The sequence below is a fragment of the Anoplopoma fimbria genome, chromosome 12 (genome assembly GCF_027596085.1).
Source record: "Anoplopoma fimbria isolate UVic2021 breed Golden Eagle Sablefish chromosome 12, Afim_UVic_2022, whole genome shotgun sequence".
NCBI lineage: Eukaryota > Metazoa > Chordata > Actinopteri > Perciformes > Anoplopomatidae > Anoplopoma > Anoplopoma fimbria.
In genome coordinates, this window is record NC_072460.1 from 26,996,343 (window position 1) to 27,008,125 (window position 11,783).

The 11,783-nt window shown below is 40.8% G+C and overlaps 2 protein-coding genes across 3 annotated transcripts; both read left to right on the forward strand.

Moving 5' to 3' along the window:
- On the forward strand, positions 1-3,467 carry LOC129100252 (uncharacterized). 2 transcript variants are annotated; one of them, XM_054609837.1, is made up of 6 exons: positions 1-412; positions 638-895; positions 1,235-1,327; positions 1,494-1,529; positions 1,686-1,721; positions 3,302-3,467. In XM_054609837.1, exons 1-6 carry the CDS (start codon positions 11-13, stop codon positions 3,359-3,361), a joined length of 885 nt encoding a protein of 294 aa, XP_054465812.1. In that variant the 5' UTR covers positions 1-10; the 3' UTR covers positions 3,362-3,467. The 2 variants fall into 2 exon arrangements, with proteins under 2 accessions (XP_054465812.1, XP_054465813.1); XM_054609838.1 differs by having other exon boundaries at positions 1,235-1,257; positions 1,493-1,529.
- A 4,265-nt stretch (positions 3,468-7,732) lies between these two features.
- LOC129100235 (uncharacterized) lies at positions 7,733-11,783 on the forward strand. Its single transcript, XM_054609814.1, has 3 exons — positions 7,733-8,412; positions 9,642-9,923; positions 10,790-11,783. The coding sequence occupies exons 1-3, from the start codon at positions 7,927-7,929 to the stop codon at positions 10,856-10,858; spliced, it is 837 nt and encodes a 278-aa protein (XP_054465789.1). The 5' UTR covers positions 7,733-7,926; the 3' UTR covers positions 10,859-11,783.

The following is an 11,783-nucleotide window of genomic DNA, read 5'->3' on the forward strand; positions in this document are numbered from 1 at the left end:
TGCAGCAAAGATGAAGCTCACTTTTCCAGGTTTTGCTCTGAAACAACTCGGCACCTTTGTCTCACTCATGATGATTTTTATTCACAATGTTGCGCTTGACAAGGATCTGGATTGTAATTGTGAAGCTAAAGATCTGGGCTGCAATTTCTACATGATCATGCCATTCTGTATTATATTTATTTTACAACTATGGACAGAGAAGATTTTTAGATGTGACAGGAGAAAAAGGTTTTTTTTATGTTTATCAAAGTTCATGAAGGCAGTTTTCATAAGTCTGCTGTGGGTCATATCTGTGCTGATCGATGGAGACTGGGCCGTTTGCTGTTGGGACGATACAAAGTTGGCCTGCAACAAAGAAAAGCTCACAGCTGAGGAACAGACGACCAGGGCTGAACTGAAAATCATGTCAATGGTGAGTTTTGTTTTTCTATCACATCATGGGAGTCTTTGTATCTGAACAAAAGTAATTCTGTTCTATACGGAGACTGGTTGTGATCATATTTTTTATTTGTTATGTCGAGAGTCTATTAAGAATATCTTGAGCATTTGTAGTCTTATGTTCTTGAGATGATTCTCTCAAGGTGACGTAATGAGAGACATTATTGCAGTTTCTCAGAATTTGTTCCCTCTTTTTCAGATGGTTGGCATGTCTCTACTCTGTGGTATTTGTGTTGTGGCTGCCTTCACGTCGTCATTTGAAAAATGGATGAAATGCTGCAATTACAAAAAAAAGATGTACAAAAACATTTATTCGGACGAGGAGGTAAAATTACTGAAAGAGATTTTGACAACAGCAGCAAGAAATGACCTGACTGAAATAATCAGGAAGGAAATCCGAGCAGAAGCCTGGGGAAAAAAATTGAATCTAGGTCCGACTGAACCAGCAGCAAATCAGGTAAAGAACCAACAACACCTGTCGGCGCCATGTTGAGCTCCATGTGTCTTTGTCATTTTCGTCTGTATTTTCGAGGCTTCATCAGTCCTTCGCTTTCATCCACAGACTTCATGTTTGTGGTCTTCTGACTCATTTTTCTTGCGATAATGTCAACTGAAAGAAACATCTAGCTTCTTATTCAACTCTGAAAAGTGAATCATGTGTGTGTGTCAACAGGGGCAACAACAGGAGCAACAACCGGAGCAACAACAGGAGCAACAACAGGGACAACAGGGACAACAGGGGCAACAACAGGGGCAACAACAGGGACAACAGGGACAACAACAGGGACAACAACAGGGGCAACAACCGGAGCAACAACCGGGGCAACAACCGGAGCAACAACAGGGGCAACAACAGGGACAACAGGGACAACAACCGGAGCAACAACCGGTAAACCAACTGTTTTATTGGTGGGCAGTAAAGGAAGAGAGGCGGAAGAAAAACTAAAAAAATGGGGATCGATGATGTAATCATAATAATTTTACATATTTGATCAAATTTCATCATTTGTCATTTCAAATCTTTCAACTTTCACTTTTTGTATGAAACTGTGCAGGACGAGCAAATTGAACTTCAACTAGCGACAGCAAAGGTGAGTAATCCACATCTATACATTTAACCAGTTCTGTCCCGTTTAAATGCTTTAGTGAGGTTTAACAAAGTTACACATGGTACGAAGACAACTCTCTGTTATTATTTCCTTTCTGAAAATGAAAAAGTCCAAACTCACTGTGTAAACCTTTTACAGGAGGGCGAGACTCCTCAGGAAGAAGAGAACCCCGAGGTAAATCCATCCATATTCTTTACATTTTTGGAATCGGAACCAACACAGAGTGCTTATTCTCACTAAATTAACACTATCATATTAATAATTAATGACAATGATAGAAGTAGTGGGGATCAGTTGTGGTTCCTGAGGATTCTTGTGACTGACATGTGATTAATACAAACGCCACCAGAGGTCGCTGCTCCATCGGTTTTCACTCTGACATCCACACAGTGTTCCACGTTGACCTGAAGAACCGATCCCAGATATAATCTTTATGCTCTGATCTCTGGTACTGCACATGACACCAGAGCTACACTGGCAAAACAAATTCAAGATGCCTGATTTAAAAATATATTTATTTCCAAAATAAATGAGTAAAAACTATTGCAGTTCATCAGTAAACCTCCGTTCATCCACCATTGGCAGGTTGAGAAATCTGGGCCACGACGGGAGCTGCTGCTGACCTCTGGTCTGTACAGTCTGCTCAGTACAGAGATATGATATGAATATATTATCAACCAAATCAGTTCATCACACTTTGAATGTAAAAGAAAAGTGTCAGGTATCAGGTCAACAGGTAACAGAGAGGTGACTTACCAACAGGTAAACGGCCGACAAGTAACAGGCAGACAGGCAACAGACAGGTAATAAACAGCACCAGACGGGTAACAGACACATTTCAGTCAAGTACAAGTCAGATAACAGGTTGACAGGTAACTGACGGGTAACTGACGGGTAACAAACAGTAACAGACGGGTAACAGGCAGGTAAGAGACGGTACAGACAGGTAACAGGCTGACAAGTAACAGATTGTTAGCAGACAGGTAGCAGAGAAGTAACCAACAGCTAAACGGGCGACGGGTAACAGACGGTAACAGACGGTAACAGACGGGTAACCGACGGGTAACAGACGGGTAACAGACGGTAACAGACGGGTAACCGACGGTAACAGACGGTAACAGATGGGTAACAGACGGGTAACAGACGGGTAACAGACGGTAACAGGCGGTAACAGACGGTAACAGACGGTAACAGACGGTAACAGACGGGTAACCGACGGTAACAGACGGTAACAGACGGGTAACAGACGGTAACACGGTAACAGACGGTAACAGATGGTAACAGACGGTAACAGACGGTAACAGATGGTAACAGACGGTAACAGGCGGTAACAGACGGTAACAGACGGTAACAGGCGGTAACAGACAGTAACAGATGGTAACAGGCGGTAACAGACGGTAACATCTGTCTGACTGGAATCAAATCCTCCAGGTTCAATACCTGATGGAACGACGAGTGGAGGCTGATAGAGCAGCACATGAATTAACATGACCACATGGTCACATGGTCACATGGTGTCATGGTCACATGGTGTCATGGTCACATGGTGTCATGGTCACATGGTCACATACAGAGGGAATGTTCAGGTGTCTGCTCACCTTTGTCCATGTATGTTCTCGTGTAGGCAAGGCTCGATATGGTCAGCTGTCTGTCTCTTGGTTATAATATTTCTATCATTATTCGTAGTAGTATTATATCATTACTCAGTATTCATGCAACAAACTTTCATTTTAAATTGTGTTTCCTCTAAACAGGCGGATCCCCTTTTGGATCAGACACCAGGTCCATCCAGCGCGGAGATAAGCCACCTGTGAAGGTCACATGTTTATGCAACACCACAATCTGCTGAGACTTTTGATAAAGAGCTTTAATATGTAATTATTATGTTAATCATCAGACATGATGATTTTATTATGTTGTTGATTCTGTTATTTGTAAAAAAAAAAAAAAAAAAAAAAAAAAAAAAAATGGTTTTATTTTCTGTATTAGACATCTTTCAGCTCCCAGTGCTATAATAATATTTTTCATTTCCCCAAAATTTGCTTTTGTTTATACAGCTAGTAGTGAGAAGTTGGCATGCTAACATTTATCTATATTATGTGCTTATAAAAAATAATTGAATAAAAGTGTATGTGAGGCAGCTTTAACCAAATGTGTATGACTGACGCTTGCTTTTTCAATAAACCTGAAGTACTGGTGATCAAGTTCAAGATCTTCTTTAACCAAATTACAAGACGAGGCTCAAACATGAAGAGCTGATTACAAACACAAACCACAGATAATCGTTTGCGATTCATTATTCAGACATTGTGTTCATTGATAATCATTTTTCTCTGTTGGTGGGAAACTCTTTTAAGAACAAAACAAGAACAAAGAAAGAGGAAGAAAAGAAATTCCAGCAGGAACCGAAAACAATAAAAAAGCTGAAAACAACTGTGGTGGAAATGTCCAATACAATTTACTATACTAATACACAATTTGTACTAGTACTATCTATGTCCCGAGATGAGTCTCAATGAGCGTTGAAATAATGATCAAATAACAAATGAATGTCCTTGCGGTATTTTATTTCTTTGCATGAAAGAGCCAGAAGTTTACAGAGTCACCGGGAGCCTGCAAAGTACTGAACTCCAGAGCAAGGCTGCTGAAATTGCCTTACCAAAGTATGGTGAAATACTTAGTTAGGTTTTACTAAACCTAACTAAGTATTTCACCATCTTTTACTAAACCATTCATAATGCTAACAGCTCATAGTTCAACCAGGCTCTCCATTATTCTGTTTTATAACCTAAAAGAATACATAAATGTATCTTGACAAAAACAACATGACTAAGATACTTACAGTTCCAAACGTGGTTAGCTGGCTTTCTATACTGTTCATCTTCACACGACAGAAAAAAGGAAATACATGGTTTCATGCTGGTATAAAGTCAGCGGGTTAATGCTGCTGACTGCCAGCTGATGCCAGCTGCACAATGAAGATGAGAGCGTTCTGACTACATTTGCCTCTGCGAAGCTCAGTACCTGCGCCGCAATCACTGTCATGTTCACCTTCTCTATTTAGCTTGATAAGGACTTTGCGTGCACATGCAGACCTCAAGTCTCTGCCATTTTTAATAATACTCCTGCTGATACTGTGGACGGACAGGTCCTTTCTGAGAGTCTGTCCACATGTTCGTTTGAATGCTCCTGTTTTTTCGTGCATCGCATTTTGAAGGCCGCCTTGGTGGGTCTGCTGTGGGTCGCCTTCGTGCTTCTTGATGGAGACTGGTTTGTTTGCTGTTCTGAACAGCAGGCACCGAGAAGATCACTGAGACAGATCAAGTCACCATCTCTGTCCTGAAGAACAAGTCCAGGGTGAGTGTTTCCTCTCTGCTTGGTCAGCCTGAAGAAGAACACCACCAGCATCGCATTTAAAGTATGAGCAGCTTTTTTTTTCCAGGTCATTGGTGGCTGGGTTCTCTTTGGTATTGTCTTTGCTGCATTCCTTACATCATTAGATGTATGGAGGAAATGCTGTAAAGGACAATCAAGTTTTTGCGGCAGAAGAATTCTCTATGAAAAATGGATTTTAAAGAAGGGGGACAAGGTGCTGAAAGAAATTTTGAGGGAAGCTGCAATCAAAAGTTTGACCATAAAAGTATATGAGAAACTACGTGGTGACCAATGGGAGGAGTGTTTGGATGTCGCCGGAGAGCTGATTCAATCTTCCAGTAAACCGATCACGATGAAGACGAGGAGCTCCAGACGCCAACGACCAGGTAGAGAATCCACAATAGTCGTTGAGTTGTTTTGTCTTTAAGTTTGAATCTAAGTTTATGACACAAAGTTGTAGATGCAGTGTTAAGATTCTAGTAGACGGACGTTCTTTTATTGTGTTTTTGTATCAGCAGTTTCCTGTTGCTTCGACTTTTTCCTTTCACAATAAGTGTGAACGTGTTTCATTGTGTAGATTGACATCTGCTGCTTGTGATCACCTTTACTTGCATTTTAGCAAATATCTGACTTCTTAAAGGAGACACAAGTGAATCAGATAAAAAAAAAAGCTAATGATATCACCATGAAACTTCCCCAGTCAAACACTTACATAAACTGTTGTATAAATCAGGTTATGAATGATATCTGAACAAACCCCTCTGTAGGAACCTTCAGAATATAGAGAGGAATGAAGCTGTAAAGTTTGGTGTATGTAAGAGCTACTGAAGTGGAGATTTATGGATCAGAGTCTGAGAAAAAACTCATTTAGAGAAAACGTCCTTTAAAGAAATGTTTAGTTAAATTATTTACATTTTAAAGACACAACAGGTGAATAGGGTAAAAAAAAGAATCAATACTAACATTAAAAAAAAAAAATTTGCATTAGAAGTTTTCTGAAATTGACGTTTTAATATGCAAATGAGGCATGAAATGTAACAGTAACTATTGGTGAATTAAGGAGAAAACTAAAGACGCAAATTCACAAAGTAGAGAAATGAATAGTCTGAAAGAAGACGAGTTATGAATGAAAAACAAGTTTATAAGGATATAAGTTCTCCGTTCTTTTGAGTCACGGGACTTTGTGTTTGTGAAAGTAAAATGTCTCTGACTCCTAGATGGAAATGATCCCACCAAATACCGGAAGGGAAACCAGATTTGGATCAGAACCGGAGAGAGGATGGTGCCCATAACGAGGATTCTCCTTTGTGACCTTGCTCCTCCTCCTCCTCCTCCTCCTCCTCCTCCTCCTCAGCACCGATGCCTTGATTCTCCTCGATGTGGGCTCACATATCCCAACACCGACACGTTTCCTAAGTTTTCTCAGACAGAATCAGAGCGCTACGACTAAAAGCCCGCGTAGGGACAGAAGAAACCCCACAAAAGAAGATAGAAACTCATCAGCAGACTATTTACTCACCAGTGGCTTTCTGAACATCTGTTACTGGTACCATCTAGCACCAGAGAGGGTGTTCATCAAGCTATAGCTAGATCCCTTATATGGCGGCTTTGATTCAGATCCAACCCATGTCCGGTTCATTTACGGTCCAAGTTTTCAAAATCTGAGATATGATCATTGTTCTGGTATCGCCAAAACTAATGGACCATCCCTGTGTGTGTTTTAATGCTATGTGGTAGTAAATAATTCAAATACATCCCATTGGGACTCGCTGATCTCAGTCCCTCTTAAAGATAAGACTGATATGGTCCAACTAGCAGTAGAACCTCCTTCACCGTGGAGACGAGAGAAGGTTTCAGAACTCCTCAGCTATCGTTCTTGTGTCAGGCTTAATAACAGTAGTAATTCAGAAACCCCTGATTAAACTCAACCTCCCTTCTCTTTCATGATTTCAGAACGGTTGAGTTGACTTGAGTTGTTTTCCATTAATCACGTTATCACGTTGACCCCTTGAAGGGTCAACCTGTAACTTAGGTTGAATGTTCATCACCATATTCTTTTAATGCTGTTGTCTTGACTGTCCACACTGATCTGTTACATGTTGGGTCATGCATTAGAGCTCCAGTGTTGATTCTCTTCACCAGCAGGTGGCAGTGTTGTTGTACTCCTGTAGGCCTGTTTTAGAACACATTTTGAAGGTCTCTCTCTCGTCTCGGAAAGGGTTAGACATATAATGTACAATAAAAAGAGGTGAATGAGGAACGTGCATCTGTTTTCTGTGGTGTTTTTATGGGAATGTTGATCTTTCAGATCAGTTTAAAGAGTGGTTCATGGTTCAGATTTTCCACATTTTATCGTAAGTGTGTCATGACGCGTGGAACTCACTGGTATTGGTCTTCTCTCTGCCTCGACCTGCCTTGGTCTTGTTTCTGTCTTAATTCAATTGGTCTTAATCAAATAGTTCCCTGTTTTCAGGTTTTTGTGCCCTAAAGAACAAACCTGTTCACAGGTTAACAAAAACTAATTTCACCTCAAACCACAATCTTTTCCTGAACACAACCATGTAGTTCTGTTGCCTGAACCTAAGTGACGTTGAGTGGTTCCTGACTTAGCGTCTGTATGTGATTAGTTGGAAATGAGAACTGGTTTGAGGAACAAAGGACTCTGGGAACTTCCCAATGGATAAAATGTATTTGTCTGTTCAGCACTCTGAGCTTCTCTCATCTGGTCGTTACTTTCTTCTCTTGTGTCATCGTCCGGTTTAACTCTCACTACCTCTTTTACTGTCATGATTAAATATCTTAGACTTACATTACTTTTGCTTAAAATTGATGCATTGTCTCGTAAACATTTGTTCGTATACATTTTCCTTCAACTCTCTCTTGCATTGAATCACTTTTGAAGCAGCCACTTCATGTAAAGACTAAGATCAGCGCTGAAGGAAAATGTACTTACAGTAATGTCCCATCGTTTCCTGCAAAAAGAGGAAAAGCCTGAGTCCAGCAGATGACAAGTTCTCCTCTGAAGATGCAGACCGTATCGGTGCCACTGCAGGACTTCATCAGTAAAGTCAAAGACAACGCCAACGCCTTCGTGTTCAGCGTTCTGGTTTTTTCCTATCAAGCCCTCCAGAATGGATTCCCGTGCTCTTGTAAACCACAACCTGGTTACTGCGTTGCATACATGGTCCTGCCGTGTCTCATCGTGACCGTCCTGATGCTGTCGACGGACCAGCCGTTCCAGCGGGCGTGGACCTTCACCACTACCAAGGGGTCGTGTCACTTCTGCTGCGTTCTGTTCCGTCGCTCCGTCAAGGCGTCGTGCGTGGGTCTGCTGTGGGTCACGTCCGTGCTCATCCAAACAGAGTGGTTCGTTTGCTGCAACAATCAGAATCCCAAAGCCGTAGCGGATTTACAATGCAAACACAAGACTGAAGTCACACCTGGAGGTCCACCTGTCGTGACCATCGCTGAGATGGAGATGACTTCAAGGGTAGGAGGTTGTTGTTGTTTTCTAAACTTTATTGGTTTGAGGACAGTTGTTGTTATAGTGCACTTGTCCCATTTTTTTTAGAGAGCCATTGTCATGGCGACACTTCCTGTCTAGCCTCTGTTCCACTAGCTTCTGTTACATCTGTTCTTCACCTGTGAGAAGTTTGAACCTTAAGTTTAGTTTAAACTCAACCAAGTGAAGCCGGATCTCAGACCTCTTCAGACCTGACTGTCAAAAATAGTTCACTGATGAAACATTATAACGTGTCTAGGGATTAAACAAAGAAGAACAATTCATTTGTAGATGCTTTAGAAACTGGAGCTCTTAATACTCTTCATTTGAATAAATATTTTGCAGCCAAATCAAATAGTTTACAGAATATATCAAGCTTCAATATATGTCATGCATATAGAATTATAGTATTATATGTTAAAGCCTCATGTCTCACTCACACCTGCATCAACACACATCTTTTGGGATCTCAAGGCTCCTCAAGTAAACAGATCCTCTTTTGGTTTCATCTCTTATCGACTGCTGAGTTTGTCATATATTTGCCAAAACATTATAGGCGTCACAAACAGGATAACGAACCTCAATCTCCCTTTGTTTCTTTATAAGGCATGAAGTACTTGAATTCTTACTTTACATGGCTTGTGGTAAAGCCATAAAGTAGTCCATGAAGATGAGATATTATGTTACTGTTAATTACAATTTCCTCCTTGTCATAGTCGTGGTTAGTTTATGGAGCTTAGCCGGTTACACCTTCAGTCTATGGGCATATCTATGAGTGACACTCGTTGTCTTTTTGATTCTGCAGGGTTCATTTAGTTTGTACGCCCTCCGGTGTGTCGGAGAATAGTGCGCGTTGAGTATAAATGCCTTGGTGGAGCTACGGCGTCAAGCGGGAGTATAAACAAACCTTAAGTCTTCCTCCTATTTCCAAAATCAAGGTTGAGGTCCAAAGACTCCTGTTTTTCTGTTTGTATGACTAGCGTTAAAACATTGACATGAACTTTTCAGAATGAATGAGTTCATTTCTGTGTTCTAATGGTAAAATGATTTCTACATGAGTGGTTGGGATAACATTGAGTTACAGAAGCGAGTGGAACAGAGGCTAAACAGGAAGTGACGTCATAGAGCAGAGCAAACATTCGAAGACTGGAAAAGTATTGTGACCTGACCTTAACGCTGTGATAATACACCCTGCTCTTTAATGCTTCTCCCTTCAGATGATTGGCATGTCTTTACTCTTTGGGATCACCTTGGTGGGCGCCATCTTGTTGTCGACCTGGACGATCTGCGCTGACAACAGCAGCTGTCCGAGATGTTGCAGCAGAGAAGTTCAAGTGCTTGAGCTGATTCTGGAAGTCGGGGAAGAAGTTGTGTCGAAGACGATGAAGGACGAACAACAAAGCAAGTTATCTGACAAAGTGAACAAGTACATTGCTAAAGGGAAGTGGGTCAATTGTTTGGACGTCGTTGAAGAGTTGATCGACACAATAGGAGAAGAGGTAACTCAAAGAATCAACACCTCTTTGTCTTTTCTCTCGTACAGCGCGTCATGTTTTAAAGTGTCTTAAAGCTGCATTCTCTCTGCTGTCCACCAGGGGGCGACTCCTCTGGTTGTATAGAAGTCTATGAGAAAATGACTCTACTTCTCTCTTGATTTATTCCCTCAGTAAACATTGTAAACATGAGTTTATGGTCTCAATCTCTAGTTTCAAGTCTTCTTCAATACAGCATGATGTTCATTTAGTAAATGATGCTCCATTTAGAGTCAAACAGACCATAAAGCAGGGGATGCTTTATTTTATTATAGTAGACCCCGGTTCAAAGCCCTGCTGATCAGATAATCACAGCAGCAAAGCAACCAAGGCGCAGTGTGGAGGTTTGTTTGGTTCAACGTCATCGAAGATTAAATCTCCAACAAATATGAAGATGTTTGCAGTTATTGTGAAAATCTTCTGAATGAATCTACAACCAGCCACCCTGTCACCTCTTGGATCGATGAGGCAGCAGACTGAAGCTCCATCTGTGACATGGAAACCTCAGAACTTACACATTAATGACCTAATAACATAGACAGGAGCATGGAGCGCAGCCTGTCTGCTGGCTTCCTCTCTGCTCAGACTGACAGACATGCAGTCTACACAGAGGTCACTAGAGGTCGCTGCTGCATCAGGTTTTGTCTGCAGTATTTATTTAAACAAATGTTTCCTATAGACTCTGTCTAAGTGTCTGATCCTGGATTCACTCATTACTTTACTTATAATTAGTCCTGAGAGTATGAGATATGACTCAACAGATCGTTACTTTAGATTTGATGTTAGAAAATACCACAATACATCAAATAAATAATGAGTGTTTTTTTCCCCAGATGCAGAGCAAACACAAGGACATCAACCAACAGAGCGATCAAGAAGAACAAACATCTGAAGGTCTTTAATCTGTGAGGACTGAAACATCTAAACCCACTGTTTCCAATGAAATGATTCAGTTCTTCTGCAGAAATAATAATGTCAAAACCTTTTACACAAGGCAATCATGAATGATGTCATCTTTATACTTTGATCTGAAGTCAGAGAAAGTATTCAGATTCAGCATAATCAGTTTGTTTGCAAACTTGTCATTTTCTCCTGCATTGTTTTGTTTTACTTCATTTATTCAGACGAAACCCATTGCAAAGGACAAATGTTCAGAGTTGAGAATGTGAAACTGAGGAAATCTTTCATATATGCTTGAAAAAGTGATTATATTGACCAATCAACTATAAAAGTAATTGTTGACTTATTTTCTTTCATTTGACTGATTAAACAACTAATTGATTTAGTTCTGTAGTTCTTTTATTGAAAATAAACCGTTCAGTTCAGTCGATAGCTGCTTCCACAGAAAGATCACATCAGCTGCAGCCATCTTGGTTCTTTTTTTTAAAACGCCTCAACAGATAAACGTTTGTGATTGACCCGTCTCAAGCTTGGTTTTAGTCTTGAAGCATCCTCGAGGGCCGTCACAGCATCAGACCCTCTGCGTGGTCCCTACGGCGGGTTTACACCAGTCCGACATTTTCTAACTAAGTGGCAAACAGAAACCATTTCTGTGAGTTTCACAACCTCAGACATCTCATCAGTGATTCAAACTCTCATGTGAATTGAAGATTGACTAATTTTCTAAAAGGTTCACTAACGCCCCGTCCCCAGCTATCTGTGTTTCCATGGCAACGATCAACACCTGCAGAACAAACACATGTTGTTGTGGTGTATAACTTTTTTTTCTGCTACTGCTTATCTCATCACTGGGTATAAAGTCTGGAGATATTTGTCTTCCTGTTCCGACCATCAAACTAGTTCAAACTAGAGGAGAACTTTATAGGA

Coding starts and splice junctions, on each gene's coding strand:
- LOC129100235 (XM_054609814.1), top strand. CDS start 7,927: ATGACAAGTTCTCCTCTGAAGATGCAGACCGTATCGGTGCCACTGCAG. Junction 8,413..9,641: donor AGATGGAGATGACTTCAAGG/GTAGGAGGTTGT, acceptor TTCTCCCTTCAG/ATGATTGGCATGTCTTTACT. Junction 9,924..10,789: donor TCGACACAATAGGAGAAGAG/GTAACTCAAAGA, acceptor TTTTTTCCCCAG/ATGCAGAGCAAACACAAGGA.
- LOC129100252 (XM_054609837.1), top strand. CDS start 11: ATGAAGCTCACTTTTCCAGGTTTTGCTCTGAAACAACTCGGCACCTTT. Junction 896..1,234: donor CTGAACCAGCAGCAAATCAG/GTAAAGAACCAA, acceptor GGACAACAACAG/GGGCAACAACCGGAGCAACA. Junction 1,328..1,493: donor AACAACCGGAGCAACAACCG/GTAAACCAACTG, acceptor GAAACTGTGCAG/GACGAGCAAATTGAACTTCA.